General features: G+C 51.0%; 1 protein-coding gene across 1 annotated transcript in view; it reads left to right on the forward strand.

The window, feature by feature from the left end:
* DPP8 (dipeptidyl peptidase 8) overlaps positions 1 to 23,374 on the forward strand; it is a 67,915-nt gene that overhangs the window by 22,996 nt on the left and 21,545 nt on the right. Inside the window, exons 8-14 of the mRNA XM_060259962.1 lie at positions 913 to 974; positions 3,563 to 3,663; positions 4,813 to 4,990; positions 6,222 to 6,381; positions 9,504 to 9,583; positions 15,843 to 15,995; positions 17,963 to 18,098. Of these exons, the coding sequence (XP_060115945.1) occupies positions 913 to 974; positions 3,563 to 3,663; positions 4,813 to 4,990; positions 6,222 to 6,381; positions 9,504 to 9,583; positions 15,843 to 15,995; positions 17,963 to 18,098 (870 nt within the window). The remainder of the gene's footprint in view (positions 1 to 912; positions 975 to 3,562; positions 3,664 to 4,812; positions 4,991 to 6,221; positions 6,382 to 9,503; positions 9,584 to 15,842; positions 15,996 to 17,962; positions 18,099 to 23,374) is intronic.

Below are 23,374 nucleotides of genomic sequence, written 5' to 3' on the forward strand. Positions count from 1 at the left end.
CAGAAGGTCCCAGGTTCAATCCCCAGCATCTCCAACTAGAAAGGGTCCAGACTAGTAGGCGTGAAAAACCTCAGCTGGAGAGCCATGAGTGGGGCTGTGGCTAAGTGGTAGAGCATCTGCGTGGTAAGCAGAAGGTCCCAGGTTCAATCCCTGGCATCTCCAACTAAAAAGGGTCCAGGCAAATAGGCATGAAAAACCTCCGCTTGAGACCCTGGAGAACAGGGGAGGGAGGGTGGCTCAGTGGTAGAGCATCTGCTTGGTAAGCAGAAGGTCCCAGGTTCAATCCCTGGCATCTCCAACTAAAAAGGGTCCAGGCAAATAGGCATGAAAAACATCAGCTGGAGACCCTGGAGAGCTGCTGCCAGTCTGAGTAGACAATATGGACTTTGATGGACTTTGATTCAGTAGAAGGCAGCATCGTATGTATATATATTTTCTCAAATTTTCTCAAATTTCCCAAATTTTCTCATGGCACAGCTTGATGGTAGGTATGGAATGATCTATGGAATGATGGTAGGTATGGCTGCTAAAGTTAATCTGGAAGTGGATAACAAAATTGATATCAATTCAGCTTATTGTCTATTTAATTTAGGATCAATTCCTTTATTCAAAGTAGATTCTCAGACAAATGAAAAGCTATAGAGGATCCTGTTCTGTGGTTAATTTGTTGAAGGACGTTATGCCAAAAAAAATCCCCTTGCATTTTAGTGCAGGTCCACCAACAATGAAAGAAATCCACCGGACTGCCACTTTTCGTTCAACATAATTTCTCTAATGCTTATTAACAGATGAGGCAGGGGAGTGCTCTTCCATTTCCGTGTGAATAAACTTTGGAGAGTCAAGGTTATCCGGCTTTGGTCAGCAAAATAAACATTTGCTTTGGCATAATTCCTCTGCTGTCTTCCCTTACAGGTACCGCTAACCCCAAAGTCACTTTCAAATTATCTGAAATAGTATTCGCGGCTGATGGAAGCGTAAGTCTGACATTTTGTTTGTTTGTTTTACATTGGTGTGGAGTCAGTGGCTCCTGTCGGACCCCCAAAGAGGAGGACTTGAAATTCAGTAGGGGAAGGAGGGTTTTGTACTGAGATTTGGGATTGAAGGCATTATTTCCCGCCTCCCCCTTGACATGGGATTCTAGCCTTTGCCCCCCTCACCCTGCCCTCATTTAGGGGGGTTCAATCAACTAATAGCCATTGGCTTGCATTTGGAAAACTTGGATAGCTTCGCAGAGCCAATTGCTGCAGTGGTTAAGTGTGCGGACTCTTATCTGAGAGAACCGGGCTTGATTCCCCCCTCCTCCACTTGCAGCTGCTGGAATGGCCTTGGGTCAGCCAGAGCTCTCTAATCTGGGAGAACCGGGTTTGATTCCCCACTCCTCCACTTGCAGCTGCTGGAATGGCCTTGGGTCAGCCAGAGCTCTCTTATCTGGGAGAACCGGGTTTGATTCCCCACTCCTCCACTTGCAGCTGCTGGAATGGCCTTGGGTCAGCCAGAGCTCTCTTATCTGGGAGAACCGGGTTTGATTCCCCACTCCTCCACTTGCAGCTGCTGGAATGGCCTTGGGTCAGCCAGAGCTCTCTAATCTGGGAGAACCGGGTTTGATTCCCCACTCCTCCACTTGCAGCTGCTGGAATGGCCTTGGGTCAGCCAGGGCTCTCTTATCTGGGAGAACCGGGCTTGATTCCCCACTCCTCCATTTACAGCTGCTGGAATGGCCTTGGGTCAGCCAGAGCTCTCTTATCTGGGAGAAGTCAAGGTAAACAACATCTATCGGGTGATTAACATGTGGAATTTACTGCCACAGGAGGTGGTGGCAGCCACAAGTATAGCCACCTTCAAGAGGGGTTTAGATAAAAATATGGAACACAGGTCCATCAGTGGCTATTAGCCACAGTGTGTGTGTGTGTATATAAATTTTTTTGCCACTGTGTGAAACAGAGTGTTGGACTGGATGGGCCGTTGGCCTGATCCAACATGGCTTCTCTTATGTTCTTAACCGGGTTTGATTCCCCACTCCTCCACTTGCAGCTGCTGGAATGGCCTTGGGTCAGCCAGAGCTGTCTTATCTGGGAGAACCGGGTTTGACTCCCCCCTCCTCCACTTGCAGCTGCTGGAATGGCCTTGGATCAGCCAGAGCTCTCTTATCTGGGAGAACCGGGTTTGATTCCCCACTCCTCCACTTGCAGCTGCTGGAATGGCTTGGGTCAGCCAGAGCTCTAAGTGTGCAGACTCTTATCTGGGAGAACCGGGTTTGATTTCCCACTCCTTCACTTGCAGCTGCTGGAATGGCCTTGGGTCAGCCATAGCTCTCTTATCTGGGAGAACCGGGTTTGATTCCCCACTCCTCCACTTGCAGCTGCTGGAATGGCCTTGGGTCAGCCAGAGCTCTCTTATCTGGGAGAACCGGGTTTGATTCCCCACTCCTCCACTTGCAGCTGCTGGAATGGCCTTGGGTCAGCCAGAGCTCTCTTTTCTGGGAGAACCAGGTTTGATTCCCCACTCCTCCACTTGCAGCTGCTGGAATGGCCTTGGGTCAGCCAGAGCTCTAAGTGTGCAGACTCTTATCTGGGAGAACCGGGTTTGATTCCCCACTCCTCCACTTGCACCTGCTGGAACGGACTTGCGTCAGCCATAGCTCTGGCAGAGGTTGTTCTTGAAAGGGCAGCTTCTGGGAGAGCTTTCTCAGCCCCACCCACCTCACAGGGTGTCTTGTGGGGGAAGACGGTAAAGGAGATTGTGAGCTGCTCTGAGATTCATATTGGAGGGCGGAGTATAAATCCAATAGCATCATCTTCTTTTTGGAATGCTGGTGTCTTTGTCCTCTGATAGTAGAAAAGAACAAAAGTCCCAGTGGCACCTTAAAGACTAACAAAATATGTGGTAGGGTAGGATCTTATGAGTCACTGCCAGGCCTCAGATTCAGCAGGAGCTCACAGGAGCACAGCTCCTGAACCTTTCTGAGGGTTCCCCCTCCTCCTCCCCACCTACCTTACCTGGTCCATTGAATAGGAGGTGCAGCTGCATAACAATCCCTGGATCAGGAGACCGGGCGGGCGGTCAGCCACCAAGGGCTTTGCAGCCCTTGTTAACCTCTGGAGAAGCCCACGCCTGAGTCTCTGATTCAGAGAGAAGGGCGGGGTATAAATCTGCACTCTTTCTCCACTTCTTATGTGATTTTGGGTGACGGGTAGCTTGCTGGCCTTTTGATGAGAGGGATGGCCTAGGAGAGCCGCAGGCGAGTGAAGCCTGCTTGGGCTGGCTGAATCTCTAGCCAGCCCAAGCAGGCCTCGCTCACCTGGGGAGCTCCTTTCTTGCATCGGGTTGCTTTGCGCTGGGGGCAGCAGCATATGCTAATGAGTTATGCTGATGAGCGCCACCACTTATTTTTCTACGAAACGACTCCTGGTCACTGCTCACTTCTTCATGTATCTGAGGCAGTGAGCAGTGACTCCCGAAATCTCCTCCCCTGTCACAAACTGTGTTAATCTTTCAGGTGCTGCTAGACTTTTGCTCTTTTCTCTGGCTGCAGACAGACTAACACGGATCTCTCCTCTGACAGATTTCAGACGTCGTGGATAAAGAGCTTGTGCAGCCCTTTGAGATCCTCTTTGAAGGCGTGGAGTATATCGCCAGAGCGGGATGGACCGTGGAGGGCAAATAGTGCGTATGTTACTCTGCCTCTGTTTCCCCAGCACCTCGGGGACTGAACCATTTTTGACTGGACAGTTTGCCCCAGTGTTCCCTCTAAGCTGAGTTAGCGTGAGCTAGCTCACAGATTTTTAGCCCCCAGCTCACGCATTTTTGTCTTAGCTCAGGAAGGATGGCCCCAGAGCATAATAATTTATGCAGAGGCTCACAACTTGAATGCCAGCAGCTCACAAAGTACAATTTTTGCTCACAAGACTCTGCAGCTTGGAGGGAACGTTGCTCACAACTCTCATGCCAGTAGCTCATGAAATAGAATTTTTGCTGACAAGACTCCACAGCTTAGACACTGTTTGCCCCCCCTTTTTTTCAGTAACACAAATCCAGGAGGTGCCCTGATGTGAAAGCCTGCTTTCCTTCCTTCCTTCCTTCCTTCCTTCCTTCCTTCCTTCCTTCCTTCCTTCCTTCCTTCCTTCCTTCCTTCCTTCCTTCCTTCCTTCCTTCCTTCCTTCCTTCCTTCCTTCCTTCCTTCCTTCCTTCCTTCCTCCCTCCCTCCCTCCCTCCCTCCCTCCCTCCCTTCCTCCCTCCCTCCCTCCCTCCCCCATCCCTCCCCCATCCCTCCCCCATCCCTCCCTCCCTCCCTTCCTTCCTCCCTTCCTTCCTTCCTTCCTTCCTTCCTTCCTTCCCCCCTCCCTCCCTTCCTTCCTTCCTCCCTTCCTCCCCCATCCCTCCCCCATCCCTCCCTCCCTCCCTCCCTCCCTCCCTTCCTTCCTTCCTTCCTTCCTTCCTTCCTTCCTTCCTTCCTTCCTTCCTTCCTTCCTTCCTTCCTTCCTTCCTTCCTTCCTTCCTTCCTTCCTTCCTTCCTTCCTTCCTTCCTTCCTTCCTTCCTTCCTTCCTTCCTTCCTTCCTTCCTTCCTTCCTTCCCTTGCTGCTCTGATGTTTATTCTATTTGGCTCTTGTGTTAAGCAAGTTTGGCCACCCCCGATCTAAAGTTTCAGGCTTCCAGACAATCTTTGGATCTCCTGGCATCCACAGCCACACAAGAATTATTACAATTCCACTGAGCTGCTAGACTAGGCCTCATTCTACTTTCCCCCCGGCTATGGTGTCAAGTCGTGCTCCGTCGACGTAACTGCACTCCCCTCGTCTCTCCCCTCTGACTAGCGTGTGGGCCATCTTCCTCGATCGCGCCCAATCCAGGCTTCAGATCGCATTACTCCCCCCTGCTTTATTTATACCTGTGGAAGACGACGCCATGGAGAGGCAGCAGCTGATCGACGCCGTGCCGGATTCCGTTACCCCCCTGGTCATTTATGAAGAAACGACAGACGTCTGGATCAATGTACGGATGCGTTGTCTCGGGCTAGCTTTTGCTCGGTAGCAGGCCCCGGCTCAGGTGGTGCGGCCTCATTTGGTTTGGCTCTAGTCACCATATCTCTAAAAAAGGACATTGCAGAGCTAGCAAAAGTACAGAGGGGGGGCAACCAAGATGATTAGGGGGTTGGAGTACCTTTCCTGTGAGGAAAGGCCGAACAGTCTGGGACTTTTCGGTTTAGAAAAGAGACAACGAAAGCAAAATCGTGATAGAGGTTTATAAAATTATGCACGGGGTGGAGAGAGTCGACAAAGAACAATTTTTTTCTCTCTCTCCCAAAATATTAGAACTCGAGGGCATCCAATGAAGCTGATGAGGAAGTAGGACCAGCCCTGGCTGTTAAGTCAAAGATGGAGGCTTGAGCCTTTAAATTGCAAGGTTCCTCCTCGCCAGAAGTGCAAGCTTTTGGCTCGAGCCAAAGGGCTCTTGGCCTGTGGCTCTTAGCCTGTGGGTTCTGTAGGAGGGTGAGTAGTTTCTCACAGAGCGTCACTGTCCCAGACATGAACATAAGAGAAGCTCTTCTGGATCAGGTAAATGACCTGTCCAATCCAACACTCTGTGTCATGCAGTTTCTCACAAGTAGTCTCAAGAGGCAGTTCGGCAGTGGGATTTACAGGGAAGTTGAGATAAAGAGAACTAATTTTGAATTGGATTGCAGTAGCATGGCTGGTGAGGGAGCTGAGGCAGCACATGTAAAGTCTGTGGGATGTTTGTATTTTTACCTGAGGGCAGCAACAATTACTTTTGCAGCAAATGTAAGTTGGCAGCTTTAAACTTTAAAGGGACTGCAGTTGAAGCCTGACAAACAGCAGAGAGGTAGGAGCAATATGTTCCTGACTCTCTGGTGTTTTTTAGATGTACTCCAAATATCTTTGGGTAGGGGGGAGGGGGGGAGGTTCTGAAAAATCCCAGATACTTTTGAGATTCTGAAATATACCTGGAAAATGCTGATATTTTTAATCCACTCTTTCTCCAAGGAGTCCAGTGTAGCATACATGGTTATTCCTTCCCCAGAAGTTGTACCATGCCTTGAACTGTGAGGATAGATGACATGTAAATGTTTTGTCAATAATAATAAGAGTAATAATAATTTTATCCTCACAACCACCCTGCTGGGTAGGGTATATTCTCAACTCGGGGTATATCTGAATATGCACCCCTAGTCTCTAGTCTAGTCACCCCTTTTTTGTTTCTGCAGATCCATGACATCTTCCACATTTTCCCCCAAACCCGAGAGGATGTGATTGAGTTCATCTTTGCCTCGGAGTGCAAAACAGGCTTCCGGCACCTGTACAAAATTGCAGCTCTGCTGAAGAACAGCAGATACAAGCGGTCTTGTGGAGGATTCCCTGCACCAAGTAACTGGCTCCTGCTGCTTTCTTTTCAAATATTTAATGCAACTGTAATGTGGTTTTTTCTTCAAGTCAAGTGGATATCCTATTTAAGAACAGAAGCCATGTTGGATCAGGCCAGTGGCCCATCCAGTCCAACACTCTGTGTCACACAGTGGCCAAAAAACCCAGGACAATGGAAGCCCTCCCACTGTGCCCCCCACCAAAGCACCAAGAATACAGAGCATCACTTGCCCCAGACATAAGAACATAAGAGAAGCCCTGTTGGATCAGACTAGTGGCCTGTCCATTCCAACACTCTGTGTCACACAGTGGGCAAAACCTAGGTGCCGAGGTCCACCAATGGGGCCAGAAGTCCCCCCACTATTGCTCCCCAAACACCAAGAATACAGAGCGTCACTGTCCCAGACATGAACATAAGAGAAGCTCTTCTGGATCAGGTAAATGACCTGTCCAATCCAACACTCTGTGTCATGCAGTGGCCAAAACCCCCAGGTGCCATCAGGTGTTGATGCGCCCGAGCTTAAGAGGGTGGTCTTTAGTGATGCAAAGAATGAAGGTTGCACACAGTAGTGTTAAAACCACTATATACAATTTATTTACACCTCTCACTCTCCAATCCGACAGAATGCTCCGCTGCTCTCCAACTTCCATAACCCACACGTAGTAAAGTGTCTTTGTACATTTATACATCAGGTAACCAATCAGCTTCCTGCTGAGTCATGCTGACTGTGCTCTGGGCTGATGCAACCTCTGGCAACCAGCCACCTCCTGTCATTTAGATGATCTACCTGGCAGATCAGTTTCACTTTCCCAGCATGTGCTAGAAAACTGTCAAGGCTTTTTACAAATAAGCGACACCCCTCCTCAGTTTTAAGCTCATACTGCAATACATTTCAATATTACATTTCATATTGTCTCCATAGTAACATTGATACATTGGTTACATTTGCTTTTTTATATTTACATTGTTACAATTCATTATTCAGCCTCTGAAACTCTGTGTTGGCACACACACATTTAGCCTTGCTCGTTAATTCCACTTGCAAGCACATTCTTATCTGTTAGATAGCCTCCTCCAGGCTCATTCCTCCTTATCTCCTCTGGCCTATTCTGCCAGAACATTTTACCGTACCATCTCTAGTACGGAGGCACACTGTTTTTCAATACATTTTACAGCTTTGAGTTTTTTACATTTCAGTTTAACAGTCACAGTTTATAGTTATAGCTTAACACATTTTTAGCAGCTAGCATTGTTGGAGTTACATTCTTTCTTTTAACATTCTCTGTTTATTTAACATAGAGCCCTTTTATTTAGTTACTTTATTAAAACCTCATTTTTCAGGCTGTCAGCTCCTTCTCTTTGGAAGAAGTCCCATAAAGCAATTCCATTACACTTGGGTAGTTTTTAGGCTCCTCGTCAACCAGATAACCTCCTTCCTCCTCCGTGGAAGAGGTACCAAAGTTTAGGTCCAGTACATTCTGGTAACACCTGGGCTCTCCGTTAGGCAGATAACCTCCATTGCCCAGATAATGTATCTCACTGTCATAGCCGTACCGCTTCGGCGGCACTCGCTTATTCTCTCTAGCAGACACCCTGACCGGCGTTTTACATTTCACAGCCTCAGAGCTCTCCTGCTTCACACTGTCTGAACTGCTAGCACCTTCTTCTTCCTGTTTCAGTGAGGGAGCTTCTCTGCTTACATCTGTTTCCTGCCCCTCCTCACTCCCTAGAGATAGCTGCAGTTCAGCTCAGTTAGGCATCTCATTTACAATTTTCATCCTCACAAAACGAAGCTGAACGACTTAGCTTTATTGCATCATTGGGATCCACAAACCTGTAGGATTTCCGTCCATTTTGATAGCCCACAAACAACAGTTTCCTGGCTCTGGCACCACCCTTCCTCCTTTTGTCCAGAGGAATATTGACCCACGCCTTAGACCCAAAGATCCTAAGGTAGTCCAGGTTTGGCTTTTTGCCATACAGCACTCTATAGGATATATCTTGCAGAGCTTCAGTCCATAATCTATTAGATATAAAACAAGACGTTTTTAAATGCTTCTCCCCAATGTGCCAGCTTCAATGCACTGTCTGCTAGTAAAGCATGGCACGTGCCCTGGAGAAGACCTGCTCTGCGTTCCACCACCCCGTTTTCCGCCGGAGAGGATACGTTGGCAACCCTGTGATTAATGCCTTCTTGTTTTAGATAGCTGGCAAAGTTTTGGCCCATAAATTCACCTCCCATATCGGTCTGGAGTGCGGCTATCTTACTGTTTAATTGTTTTTGCACTCTCTTTGCCCAGTACTTGAAAGTAGGGAAAACATCACTTTTATGTTTGATCGCATACACCCACGCAAGCCTGCTGTAGTCATCTACTATAATCAAGCCAAATCTATTTTTTGAAACACTGGGTGCATACGGCCCCACAACATCTGCGTGGACTAATTGGAGCGGTCTTACTGACACTCGTCACTTTTCTTAGACACTGGGAATGCTAGATGATCTACCTGGCAGATCAGTTTCACTTTCCCAGCATGTGCTAGAAAACTGTCAAGGCTTTTTACATATAAGCGACATCAGAAGGTCCACCAACGGAGCCAGAACTCTAGAAGCCCTCCCACTTTGCCCCCCTCCAGCACTAAGAATACGGAGCATCACTGCCCCAGACCGAGTGTTTCATCTATTCCTTGTGGTAAATTGGCTCTCATGGATCTTTGCTTTTTCCATTGCCACAGTGATCCCATAGAGTCTGAGGAGGACAGTGTTTTTTCTGCATATCCACACACAGCTGACTGTGCACTTAACATTTTACTTTTTAATGAGTAAACTGCTAGGAATCTGGAAAATATGCTTCCTATGTTTTAGGAAATGCTTGGTGAAATCCTAAGAGCAAAAGACACCCGTAAGATGAGAGAAGCAATTAATAATTGGCTGACCTTTGTTTAAGGCAGGGGTGGAGAACCTCTGTCCCGAGGGCTTCTCTTATGTTCTTCTGCAGGGTGTCTGTTGCAAAACTGAGCCCGGTGCATACATATTCCCTGCAAAAGAGCTTCCTGAAAGATCTGGGTTATTTGCGCTTGAGTGCCTGCTTAACCTGCGAGACTTCTCACACTGGAGTCTTGGTAGATGATTTCCTGTGCCCCATCCAAGAGGAACTGGCCATCACCAGCGGGGAGTGGGAAGTTCTCGGCCGACACGGCTCCAACGTAAGTCTCTTTTCAGCACGTTGGTTGTGGGAGAAGTAAAGCTGAGGTTTAACTCCTTTACGGATTTATCGGTAGTGGGAAGAGAGTGTGCCCTAAGCACCAGGCAGGTGAAAGGGCGGGGTGGGGGGGGTGGGAACAGGGCTGGATTAAAAATTAGGCCAAGTAGACACTGGCCTATGGGCCCCCACGCCTTTAGGGGCCCCAGGCCGGCTTTCTGCCCTGGTTTTCCCCTTGCTTGCAGCCCTCCCAGCCTGCACACGCAGCCAGCAACTGAGCTGCTCTTTGCCCGACTTGCCTGGTGCGGCTGCTGCTGGCGTCATCGCCAAGTTTGCCTCTCTCCGCCTCTCCCCCACAGCTTAGTAAAAGCGGCTTTTGAGAAGGTGGCTGCAGCAGGGGTCGTGGGCAGCAGGGCAGGTGCTCCGACTGATAATTTGTGAGGGGCCCCTGAGATTTTGACTGCCTAGGGTTTAATCCGGCACTGGGGGGAAAGGTGACACGTGAATGAGGCACAATGAAGCCACGTCAGGGAAGGCAAATTTGAGAGCTGAGGGGAACGTTTGACGCAGCGATGATCCAGCATTATTATCTGTTGTTTCAGCCGAAGTCTCCAAAAGTTTGCATTCCTTGCCTCACAGGGCGAACGAACCTGAAATGACCTTTTACACAGATCCTGCTTTCTTAAACTGTTGCAGTCAGCGGCTCGTGTTGCTCTTGTAGCGTAACGTAGATAAGGTAGCGGTATTCTTAAAAGTACGTTAAGAAGAAAGTATAGATTGCCGTTCTGTTAGTTTAGAGTCAGTACAGTGTTGAGTAGGCAGGCATTGATTGGCTATATTGGAGTGGCCAAACTTGCTTAATGTAAGAGCCACATAGGATAAACGTCTGATGTTTGAGAGCCACAAGACAAGGAGGGAGGAAAGGAAGGAAGGAAGAGAGGGAAGGAAGGAAGGAAGGAAGGAAGGAAGGAAGGAAGGAAGAGGAAGGAAGGAAGGAAGGAAGGAAGGAAGGAAGGAAGGAAGGAAAATATAGGAGTAGGGAGGAGAGGTGGAAATAAAGCAACTTTAAATGCATTCTTCAAGCTGCCAGCTGTCTTGGCTTGGTAAAGCAATATAGAGAGGGAAATACCGTATTTTTCGCACCACGAGGTGCTCCGGACGATAGGACGCACCTTCCTCCTGGGGGGGTGATCCGCTGCCTCCGATCCCGGCGCTTCCTCCATGCCTGCCTGCCTGGCTCCAGCTCTGACGCTTACAGCAAGCACCAGGATCGCTCCCTCTGCCCTCCGATCCCGGCGCTTGCTGTAAGCATCAGAGCTGAAGCCAGGCAGGCAGGCACGGAGGAAGCACCCGCCCCCCTCCGCAAACCCAGTGCTTTGCGAGCGCCGGCTGTGGAGGGGGCAGCGTGCTTCCTCCGTGCCTTTCTGCCTGGCTTCAGCTCTGACGCTTACAGCAAGCGCCAGGATCGGAGGGCAGAGAGAGGGAGCGATCCTGGCGCTTGCTGAAAGCGTCATAGCTGGAGCCAGGCAGGCAGGCGCGGGGGAAGCGCCGGGATCGGAGGCAGCGGATCGCCCCCCCCCCCCCAGGAAGGTAGGTACCGGTACCTTCGCTCCATAAGACGCACACACTTCCCCCCCCCGCTTTTTTTGGGGGGGGAGTGTGTCTTATGGTGCGAAAAATACGGTACCTTCTCCAAGCTGTCTGATGGGTTCGTGAGGGCTTTGAGAGCCACGCACTTTGAGTGAAAGAGCTACATGTGGCTCCCAAGGCCAGATTTTACTGCCTTCTTGTGACATAAAACTTGCAGAGATGAACAGCATAACAGTGTCAGCATTTTGAACTTTCTTAGGAGTTAACGCTTTCGTTGGTCACGGCCAGCCAATAAAGAGAGAGTTTCTACTCCAGTTGTTAGTAAAGCTTTGGACCCCTTCTTTGAACCCAGCTAAAATTTGCAAATTTCCCTGACAGGAGTAGATCCACAGGATCCACCAAAGAGCAGAACAGGCTGAAATGGTCTCTGTGGCCATAAAAACCACCTGCTGCCCTGTCGTCCGCCATCTTAATTTCAGGAGGTTGTAGTCCAGCTAGCCAACGGAAATGCCCCCCAAATCTCAATGTGACTTACAATCCAAATAGTAATAAAATACATTAAAAATGCTACTTAAAGTCAATAACTTAAAATTGCAGGTAGGCAGAAAAACTGATCCAATGCCATCATGAATAAAACTGCCTCCATTTGCCTTCTAAAGATCCAGAGAACATAAGAGAAGCCATGTTGGATCAGGTCAGTGGCCCCTCCAGTCCAACACTCTGTGTCACATAAGAACATAAGAGAAGCCCTGTTGGATCAGGCCAATGGCCCCTCCAGTTCAACACTCTGTGTCACATAAGAACATAAGAGAAGCCATGTTTGATCAGGCCAGTGGCCCATCCAGTCCAACACTCTGTGTCACATAAGAACATAAGAGAAGCCCTGTTGGATCAGGCCAATGGCCCCTCCAGTCCAACACTCTGTGTCACATAAGAACATAAGAGAAGCCCTGTTGGATCAGGCCAGTGGCCCCTCCAGTCCAACACTCTGTGTCACATAAGAACATAAGAGAAGCCATGTTGGATCAGGCCAATGGCCCCTCCAGTCCAACACTCTGTGTCACATAAGAACATAAGAGAAGCCCTGTTGGATCAGGCCAATGGCCCCTCCAGTCCAACACTCTGTGTCACATAAGAACATAAGAGAAGCCCTGTTGGATCAGGCCAGTGGCCCCTCCAGTCCAACACTCTGTGTCACAGAAGAACATAAGAGAAGCCATGTTGGATCAGGCCAGTGGCCCCTCCAGTCCAACACTCTGTGTCACATAAGAACATAAGAGAAGCCATGTTGGATCAGGCCAATGGCCCCTCCAGTCCAACACTCTGTGTCACATAAGAACATAAGAGAAGCCCTGTTGGATCAGGCCAATGGCCCCTCCAGTCCAACACTCTGTGTCACATAAGAACATAAGAGAAGCCCTGTTGGATCAGGCCAGTGGCCCCTCCAGTCCAACACTCTGTGTCACATAAGAACATAAGAGAAGCCATGTTGGATCAGGCCAATGGCCCCTCCAGTCCAACACTCTGTGTCACATAAGAACATAAGAGAAGCCCTGTTGGATCAGGCCAATGGCCCCTCCAGTCCAACACTCTGTGTCACATAAGAACATAAGAGAAGCCCTGTTGGATCAGGCCAGTGGCCCCCTCCAGTCCAACACTCTGTGTCACAGAAGAACATAAGAGAAGCCATGTTGGATCAGGCCAAGGGCCCATCCAGTCCAACACTCTGTGTCACATAAGAACATAAGAGAAGCCATGTTGGATCAGGCCAGTGGCCCCTCCAGTCCAACACTCTGTGTCACAGAAGAACATAAGAGAAGCCATGTTGGATCAGGCCAGTGGCCCCTCCAGTCCAACACTCTGTGTCACATAAGAACATAAGAGAAGCCATGTTGGATCAGGCCAGGTGGCCCCTCCAGTCCAACACTCTGTGTCACATAAGAACATAAGAGAAGCCATGTTGGATCAGGCCAGTGGCCCCTCCAGTCCAACACTCTGTGTCACAGAAGAACATAAGAGAAGCCATGTTGGATCAGGCCAAGGGCCCCTCCAGTCCAACACTCTGTGTCACAGAAGAACATAAGAGAAGCCATGTTGGATCAGGCCAAGGGCCCATCCAGTCCAACACTCTGTGTCACATAAGAACATAAGAGAAGCCATGTTGGATCAGGCCAGTGGCCCCTCCAGTCCAACACTCTGTGTCACATAAGAACATAAGAGAAGCCATGTTGGATCAGGCCAGTGCCCCTCCAGTCCAACACTCTGTGTCACAGAAGAACATAAGAGAAGCCATGTTGGATCAGGCCAGTGGCCCCTCCAGTCCAACACTCTGTGTCACATAACAACATAAGAGAAGCCATGTTGGATCAGGCCAGTGGCCCCTCCAGTCCAACACTCTGTGTCACATAAGAACATAAGAGAAGCCATGTTGGATCAGGCCAGTGGCCCCTCCAGTCCAACACTCTGTGTCACAGAAGAACATAAGAGAAGCCATGTTGGATCAGGCCAGTGGCCCCTCCAGTCCAACACTCTGTGTCACATAAGAACATAAGAGAAGCCATGTTGGATCAGGCCAGTGGCCCCTCCAGTCCAACACTCTGTGTCACATAAGAACATAAGAGAAGCCATGTTGGATCAGGCCAGTGGCCCCTCCAGTCCAACACTCTGTGTCACAGAAGAACATAAGAGAAGCCATGTTGGATCAGGCCAGTGGCCCCTCCAGTCCAACACTCTGTGTCACAGAAGAACATAAGAGAAGCCATGTTGGATCAGGCCAAGGGCCCATCCAGTCCAACACTCTGTGTCACATAAGAACATAAAAGAAGCCATGTTGGATCAGGCCAGTGACCCATCTAGTCCAACACTCTGTGTCACAGAAGAACATAAGAGAAGCCATGTTGGATCAGGCCAGTGGCCCATCCAGTCCAACACTCTGTGTCACAGAAGAACATAAGAGAAGCCATGTTTGATCAGGCCAGTGGCCCATCCAGTCCAACACTCTGTGTCACATAAGAACATAAGAGAAGCCATGTTGGATCAGGCCAAGGGCCCATCCAGTCCAACACTCTGTGTCACAGAAGAACATAAGAGAAGCCATGTTGGATCAGGCCAAGGGCCCCTCCAGTCCAACACTCTGTGTCACACAGTGGCCAAAAAAACCTCAGGCGCCATCAGGAGGTCCACCAGTGGGGCCAGGACACTAGAAGCCCCTTCCCACTGTGCCCCCCCCCCCAAACACCAAGAATACAGAGCATCACTTGCCCCAGACAGAGAGTTCCAACAATTCACTGTGGCTAATAGTGGCAGTGAATGGGCCAAGCACATTTCCCTGGGGAGGTTATTTCATAGTTGTGGGGATGCTACTGAAAAGGCCCTCTCTTCTGTACCTATCAGATGAACTTCTCAGATGAATGGGGCTGTCAAGAGTGCCTTTCCTTGTGTCCTTAGTTCCTGGCCCAGTTTTTCAGCTCGAAAGAACTCTTCATGAAGCTTAACTGTCCAGTAGCAACACATAAGAACATAAGAGAAGCCAATGGCGCATCCAGTCCAACGCTCTGTGTCACACAGTGGCCAAAAAACCCAGGTGCTATCGGGAGGTCCATCAGTGGGGCCAGGACAGTAGAAGCCCTCCCACTGTTGCCCCTCCCAAGCACCAAGAATACAGAACATCACTTGCCCCAGACATAAGAGAAGCCATGTTGGATCAGGCCAGTGGCCCATCCAGTCCAACACTGTGTCATGCAGCGGCCAAAAAAACCTCAGGCGCCATCAGGAGGTCCACCAGTGGGGCCAGGACACTAGAAGCCCTCCCACTGTGCCCCCCCCCCCCAAACACCAAGAATACAGAGCATCACTTGCCCCAGACAGAGAGTTCCAACAATTCACTGTGGCTAATAGCCACTGATGGAGCTCTGTTCCAGATGTTTATCCAATCCCCTCTTGAAGCTGGCTATGCTTGTAGCCGCCACCACCTCCTGTGGCAGTGAATTCCACATGTTAATCTCCCTTTGGGTGAAGAAGGGCTCCCTTTTAGCAGTTCTAAGCCGACTGCTCAGCAATTTCATTGAATGTCCACAAGTTCTCATATTGTGAAAAAGGGGGGGGGGGGAAGTACTTCTTTCTCTACCTTCTCTATCCCATGCATAATCTTTACACCTCTGTCGTGTCACCCCCCAGTTGAAGAAGTGGGACTTAAAAGTTTCTCCAAGAAGGAAGGTGGGAGAGAAAAGATGATTCTGGACACGGTGGAGAAATCCCCAAATGGTAAAGGGAATGCAGGGTGTTTTGCAGACTTAATGGGATTGGACAGTAGTGGGCACGTAACTGGTTTTAAAGAGTAGTGGGAAAGAGAAGCAGAAAAATGGCCTCTGGGCTAGCTGTTGGCCGTCTTTCTCCTCAGCACCGGGTGCCACAGGAGGGGTCCCTCACAGAGTGGCAGAAAGTGGCGGTAGTCAGTATGCTAACGAAGCAGGAGGCTAATTGTAGACTGGTGTCGCAGGTAAAGGGTCGATCAACGTCAGGCTGGAGAACAGACTGGCCGAATTGATCCCCTCGAGTTCTGACCTTGACTTTCTTCTCAGGCGAATTCGCTGAGAATTCAGGCTGGTCCGGGAGCCCCCAGCGGTGCCGACGCAGGTCACTTATTTTGTGTGTGTGTGTGTGTTTCTTATCAGATCCGGGTGGATGAAGCTAAAAAAATGGTATATTTTGAAGGTACGAAGGACTCTCCCTTGGAACACCACCTGTATGTCGTTAGCTACGAGCACCCCGGAGAGGTGAAGCGGCTGACGGATCGGGGCTTCTCACACTCATGCTGCGTCAGCCAGGTACTGCCCTCCCTTCCTCCGCCCTTTCCTTTCAGAGCCAAATCTCTCCAGAGAAAGAGAGACTGTCTCAGGCCTACTCCATATGAGAGCCAGTGCAGACTAGGATCTGGGAGACCCAGATTCGAATCCCCCCCTCAGCCATGGAAGCTCACTGGGTGACCTTGGGCCAGTCACACACTCTCAGCCTGGCCTACCTCTCAGGGTTGTTGTTGTGAAGATAAAATGGAGGGGAGGAGAATGATGTAAGCCAGAGGTGTCAAAAATGCAGCCCATGGGCCAAATCAGGCCCCCAAGCAACTGGCTGTCATCTGCTTCCTTCTCCCTCTCTCTTGCTTTCTTCTGCATCACAGCTTGCTTTGCAAGGCTTGCTCAATCGCACAAGAGCTACAGAGCAAAATCTCTATTTTCACCATTGGCTGAGGCTCATCTCTTGGGGAGGAAGGCGGAGGGGAGGCAGAACTTGCTTTGCCAGGCTCTCTCAATCGCACAGCAGAGCTACTGAGCCAAGCCTCTCTTCCTTCAATTGGCTGAGGCTCCTTCCCTTCCTGGTCCCCTGGGGAAGGAAGGAAAGACCCACCCACCTTAGTTTTGCTTTCTGTAAGGGCCCATTAGGGATAAAAAAAAAAACCTTCTCAAACCCTTCTCCTTTATGAAAATATGTACAGAAACAAACAAAACTCCAGTTGTTAACATTGGTCAGGAAGGAGAGATCCTTGAGGGAACACCAAACGAAACAAAAAGTTTTCACCCGCTGGCAGAAGACAGGAAGGACGAATCTCTTTGGGGGGCGTTCCAGAGTGATTACTGTTAACATAAGAGAAACCATGTTCATCAAGCCAATGACCTTTCCAGAAGAAGAAGTAGTCCGCAAATTTATACCCTACCCTTCTCTCTGAATCAGAGTTTGAGAGCAGCTTACAATCTCCTTTATCTCTTTCCCCCACAACAGACGCCCTGTGAGGTGGGTGGGGCTGAGAGAGCTCTCAGAGAAGCTGCCCTTTCAAGGACAACTCCTAGGAGAGCTCTGGCTGACCCAAGACCAATCCAGCAGGTGCATGTGGAGGAGTGGGGAATCAAACCCGGTTCTCCCAGATAAGAGAGCTCTGGCTGACCCAAGGCCATCCCAGCAGCTGCAAGTGGAGGAGTGGGGAATCAAACCCGGTTCTCCCAGATAAGAGAGCTCTGGCTGACCCAAGGCCATTCCAGCAGGTGCCAGTGGGGGAGTGGGGAATCAAACCCGGTTCTCCCAGATAAGAGAGCTCTGGCTGACCCAAGGCCATCCCAGCATCTGCAAATGGAGCAGTGGGGAATCAAACCCGGTTCTCCCAGATAAGAGAGCTCTGGCTGACCCAAGGCCATTCCAGCAGCTGCAAGTGGAGGAGTGGGGAATCAAACCCGGTTCTCCCAGATAAGAGAGCTCTGGCTGACCCAAGGCCATTCCAGCAGCTGCAAGTGGAGGAGTGGGGAATCAAACCCGGTTCTCCCAGATAAGAGAGCTCTGGCTGACCCAAGGCCATTCCAGCAGCTGCAAGTGGAGGAGTGGGGAATCAAACCCGCTTCTCCCAGATAAGAGAGCTCTGGCTGACCCAAGGCCATCCCAGCAGCTGCAAGTGGAGGAGTGGGGAATCAAACCCGATTCTTCCAGAGAAGAGAACTCTGGCTGACCCAAGGCCATTCCAGCAGGTGCATGTGGAGCAGTAGGGAATCAAACCCGGTTCTCCCAGATAAGAGAGCTCTGGCTGACCCAAGGCCATTCCAGCAGGTGCATGTGGAGCAGTGGGGAATCAAACTCCCAGATAAGAGTCCATACAGTTAACCACTACACCAAACTGGTGCTCTCACTCTGTGTCACACAGTGGCCAAAAAACCCAGGTGCCATCAGGAGGTCCATCAGTGTGGCAGGCGCCTTGCCACCAGAGGTGTGCCCCTGTTTCTAAAGCAGCCTGTGTTTCCGCTTCTCTTCCCAGAGCTGTGATATGGTCGTCTGCAAGTTCAGCAACCAGAAGCACCCCCACCAGGTGTCCCTGTACAAGCTCACCGGTCCGGAAGACGACCCTGCCCATCGGGCCAAGGAGTTCTGGGCCACCCTTTTAGATTCCGCAGGTATTTCCAGGGAAGGGAGTGGGACGCTTTGCAAATGTTTCCTAGCCAAACGGTGGGGTGGTTTGCCCAACGGGAGGAGGGACGGTGGCTCAGTGGTAGAGCATCTGCTTGGTAAGCAGAAGGTCCCAGGTTCACTCCCCGGCATCTCCGTGAATATCCCCCAAGCCCCCTGTAGGGGTCAGTCGACAGAGGTCACCATAACTTCCTAGTATGCAAGCACGCACATACACAAAAATACTTCTTAAAAAGGAGGCAATATTGGCCCTTGGCACGGAGGGAGAAGAAGATACTGGATTTATATCCTGCTCTATACTCTGAATCTCAGAGTCCCAGAGCAGTCACTATCTCCTTTACCTTCCTCCCCCCAACAACAGACACCCTGTGTGTCAAGCATGGTAAAACTCAATGGTGATCTATGGTTTTATGGCTCTCTTTGAAACTGGTCTGTGAAACAGCATGGAGAGTCAGTGTGGCTTGGTTCTGTTGTTCTTTCCCTTCCCCCCTCTTGCTTTATTGCTTGGGATGGTAGAGTAGTGAGAAACGAAACTAGTAGTGAGAAGAGAAGAAGTAACACCTTCCCATACATTCCTACATGGGAGTGTAAGCCATCTGGGAAAGCAAGGACGAGATACTGATAACGTAGTGGGAATGTAGACATTTATGATAGTTTTTGCGCTAGCTGGCATGTCTTACCCCTCCCGTGGTAATCCTTTGAAGTTTGTCTTAAAAGAAGTGTATCAATGTATTTTGGGTATCACTCTCAAGATCCTGAACCAAGAGAGCACCTCGATTTAGCAATAAACGTAGTTTTGTATCCACTTGACTCGTTCTTTTGAAAATCGCATGCTTGACACTGTGAGGTGGGTGGGGCTGAGAGAACTCTTACAGCAGCTGCCCTTTCAAGGACAACTCCTGTGAGAGCCATGGCTAACCCAAGGCCATTCCAGCAGCTGCAAGTGGAGGAGTGGGGAATCAAATCCGGTTCTCCCAGATAAGAGTCTGCACACTTAAATACTACGCCAACTGGTAGAAGCTCTGTTCAGCAGCAGCAGCATTAGCAGAAGACTGCAGATTTATACCCCGCCCTTCTCTCTGAATCAGAGACTCAGAGCAGCTTACAATCTCCTATACCTCCCCCCACCCACAGCAGACACCCTGTGAGGTGGGTGGGGCTGAGGGGGCTCTCACAGCAGCTGCCCTTTCAAGGATGACTTCTGCCAGAGCTATGGCTAACCCAAGGCCATTCCAGCAGCTGCAAGTGGAGGAGTGGGGAATCAAACCCGGTTCTCCCAGATAAGAGAGCTATGGCTGACCCAAGGCCATTCCAGCAGCTGCAAGTGGAGGAGTGGGGAATCAAACCCGGTTCTCCCAGATGAGAGAGCTCTGGCTGACCCAAGGCCATTCCAGCAGCTGCAAGTGGAGGAGTGGGGAATCAAACCCGGTTCTCCCAGATAAGAGAGCTCTGGCTGACTCAAGGCCATTCCAGCAGCTGCAGGTGGAGGAGTGGGGAATCCAACCCGGTTCTCCCAGATAAGAGAGCTCTGGGTGACCCAAGGCCATTCCAGCAGCTGCAAGTGGAGGAGGGGAGAATCAAACCCGGTTCTCCCAGATAAGAGAGCTCTGGCTGACTCAAGGCCATTCCAGCAGCTGCAGGTGGAGGAGTGGGGAATCCAACCCGGTTCTCCCAGATAAGAGAGCTCTGGGTGACCCAAGGCCATTCCAGCAGCTGCAAGTGGAGGAGTGGGGAATCAAACCCGGTTCTCCCAGATAAGAGAGCTCTGGCTGACTCAAGGCCATTCCAGCAGCTGCAGGTGGAGGAGTGGGGAATCCAACCCGGTTCTCCCAGATAAGAGAGCTCTGGGTGACCCAAGGCCATTTCAGCAGCTGCAAGTGGAGGAGGGGAGAATCAAACCCGGTTCTCCCAGATAAGAGAGCTCTGGCTGACCCAAGGCCATTCCAGCAGCTGCAAGTGGAGGAGTGGGGAATCCAACCCGGTTCTCCCAGATAAGAGAGCTCTGGCTGACCCAAGGCCATTCCAGCAGCTGCAAGTGGAGGAGTGGGGAATCAAACCCGGTTCTCCCAGATAAGAGAGCTCTGGCTGACCCAAGGCCATTCCAGCAGCTGCAAGTGGAGGAGTGGGGAATCAAACCCGGTTCTCCCAGATGAGAGAGCTATGGCTGACCCAAGGCCATTCCAGCAGGTGCAAGTGGAGGAGTGGGGAATCAAACCCGGTTCTTCCAGATAAGAGAGCTCTGGCTGACTCAAGGCCATTCCAGCAGCTGCAGGTGGAGGAGTGGGGAATCCAACCCGGTTCTCCCAGATAAGAGAGCTCTGGCTGACCCAAGGCCATTCCAGCAGCTGCAAGTGGAGGAGTGGGGAATCCAACCCGGTTCTCCCAGATAAGAGAGCTCGGGCTGACCCAAGGCCATTCCAGCAGCTGCAAGTGGAGGAGTGGGGAATCAAACCCGGTTCTCCCAGATAAGAGAGCTATGGCTGACCCAAGGCCATTCCAGCAGCTGCAAGTGGAGGAGTGGGGAATCAAACCCAGTTCTCCCAGATAAGAGAGCTCTGGCTGACCCAAGGCCATTCAAGCAGCTGCAAGTGGAGGAGTGGGGAATCCAACCCGGTTCTCCCAGATAAGAGAGCTCGGGCTGACCCAAGGCCATTCCAGCAGCTGCAAGTGGAGGAGTGGGGAATCCAACCCGGTTCTCCCAGATAAGAGAGCTCGGGCTGACCCAAGGCCATTCCAGCAGCTGCAAGTGGAGGAGTGGGGAATCAAATCCGGTTCTCCCAGATAAGAGAGCTCTGGCTGTCCCAAGACCATTCCAGCAGCTGCAAGTGAAGGAGTGGGGAATCCAACCCGGTTCTCCCAGATAAGAGAGCTCTGGCTGACCCAAGGCCATTCCAGCAGCTGCAAGTGGAGGAGTGGGGAATCAAATCCGGTTCTCCCAGATAAGAGAGCTCTGGCTGACCCAAGGCCATTCCAGCAGCTGCAAGTGGAGGAGTGGGGAATCAAACCCGCTTCTCCCAGATAAGAGAGCTCTGGCTGACCCAAGGCCATGCCAGCAGGTGCAAGTGGAGGAGTGGGGAATAAAACCCGATTCTCCCAGATAAGAGAGCTCTGGCTGACCCAAGGCCATTCCAGCAGCTGCAAGTGGAGGAGTGGGGAATCAAACCCGGTTCTCCCAGATAAGAGAGCTCTGGCTGACCCAAGGCCATTCCAGCAGGTGCAAGTGGAGGAGTGGGGAATCAAACCCGGTTCTCCCAGATAAGAGAGCTCTGGCTGACCCAAGGCCATTCCAGCAGGTGCAAGTGGAGGAGTGGGGAATCCAACCCGGTTCTCCCAGATAAGAGAGCTATGGCTGACCCAAGGCCATTCCAGCAGGTGCAAGTGGAGGAGTGGGGAATCACACCCGGTTCTCCCAGATAAGAGAGCTCTGGCTGACCCAAGGCCATTCCAGCAGGTGCAAGTGGAGGAGTGGGGAATCCAACCCGGTTCTCCCAGATAAGAGAGCTCTGGCTGACCCAAGGCCATTCCAGCAGGTGCAAGTGGAGGAGTGGGGAATCAAACCCGGTTCTCCCAGATAAGAGAGCTCTGGCTGACCCAAGGCCATTCCAGCAGCTGCAAGTGGAGGAGTGGGGAATCAAACGCGGTTCTCCCAGATAAGAGAGCTCTGGCTGACCCAAGGCCATTCCAGCAGGTGCAAGTGGAGGAGTGGGGAATCAAACCCGGTTCTCCCAGATAAGAGAGCTCTGGCTGACCCAAGGCCATTCCAGCAGCTGCAAGTGGAGGAGTGGGGAATCAAACCCGGTTCTCCCAGATAAGAGAGCTCTGGCTGCCCCAAGGCCATCCCAGCAGCTGCAAGTGGAGGAGTGGGGAATCAAACCCGGTTCTCCCAGATAAGAGAGCTCTGGCTGACCCAAGGCCATCCCAGCAGCTGCAAGTGGAGGAGTGGGGAATCAAACCCGGTTCTCCCAGATAAGAGCTATGGCTGACCCAAGGCCATTCCAGCAGCTGCAAGTGGAGGAGTGGGGAATCAAACCCGGTTCTCCCAGATAAGAGCTATGGCTGACCCAAGGCCATTCCAGCAGCTGCAAGTTGAGGAGTGGGGAATCAAACCCGGTTCTCCCAGATAAGAGAGCTCTGGCTGACCCAAGGCCATTCCAGCAGCTGCCAGTGGAGGAGTGGGGAATGAAACCCGGTTCTCCCAGATAAGAGAGCTATGGCTGACCCAAGGCCATTCCAGCAGCTGCCAGTGGAGGAGTGGGGAATCAAACCCGGTTCTCCCAGATAAGAGAGCTCTGGCTGACCCAAGGCCATTCCAGCAGCTGCAAGTGGAGGAGTGGGGAATCAAACCCGGTTCTCCCTGGTCAGGAAGACACTTAGCCGCTACACCAGACACTTAACCATTATACCAAAAGAGGCCATTTTGTTTTAGTTTCCAAAGCTGGGGGAGACTCTTCTCCCTGAGCAGAGTCAGAGTGAGGCCACCAAACCCAGAGATAGAAAAAGCCTATCTGTGTTCAAGCTCAGTGGTTATCATCTGCACATCTGGGACAAGTTCGGTACCTTGCTTGTCAGCCGATTGAGAGCAACCTGAAATGCCCTGGCATTTTTGGGTCGCCTTCCAGACCCTTTAAGAGCCCCGTGGCGCAGAGTGTTAAAGCTGCAGTACTGCAGTCCTAAGCTCAGCTCACGACCTGAGTTCGATCCCCGACGGAAGCTGGGTTTTCAGGTAGCTGGCTCGAGGTTGACTCAGCCTTCCATCCTTCCGAGGTTGGTAAAAGAAGTCCCCAGCTTGCTGGGGGAAAAGTGGAGATGGCTGGGGAAGGCAAGGGCAAACCACCCCGTAAAAAGTCTGCCGGGAAAACGATTGGTGCTTGCACAGGGGACTTTTCTTTTCCCAAGACCCTTTGGGTTCCATCCTGAAGACCCCTGCCTGAGACCCTGGAGAGGAGCTGCCAGTTAGAGCTGACAATACTGACTTTGATGGACTGATAGTCTGATTCAGTGTAAAACAGCTTCCTGTATTCGAGCTGGGATTAGGAGCGGAAAAACCCTGATCTGTGTGTAGGTTGCTTGGGATTTGGCCATAAACCAGCTCAAAAGAAGAGCCCCGTGGCGCAGAGCGTTAAAGCTGCAGTACTGCTGTCCTAAGCTCTGCTCACGACCTGAGTTCGATCCCCGACGGAAGCTGGGTTTTCAGGTAGCTGGCTCGAGGTTGACTCAGCCTTCTATCCTTCCGAGGTTGGTAAAAGAAGTCCCCAGCTTGCTG

This window comes from Heteronotia binoei, chromosome 19, assembly GCF_032191835.1.
Source record: "Heteronotia binoei isolate CCM8104 ecotype False Entrance Well chromosome 19, APGP_CSIRO_Hbin_v1, whole genome shotgun sequence".
Lineage (NCBI taxonomy): Eukaryota > Metazoa > Chordata > Lepidosauria > Squamata > Gekkonidae > Heteronotia > Heteronotia binoei.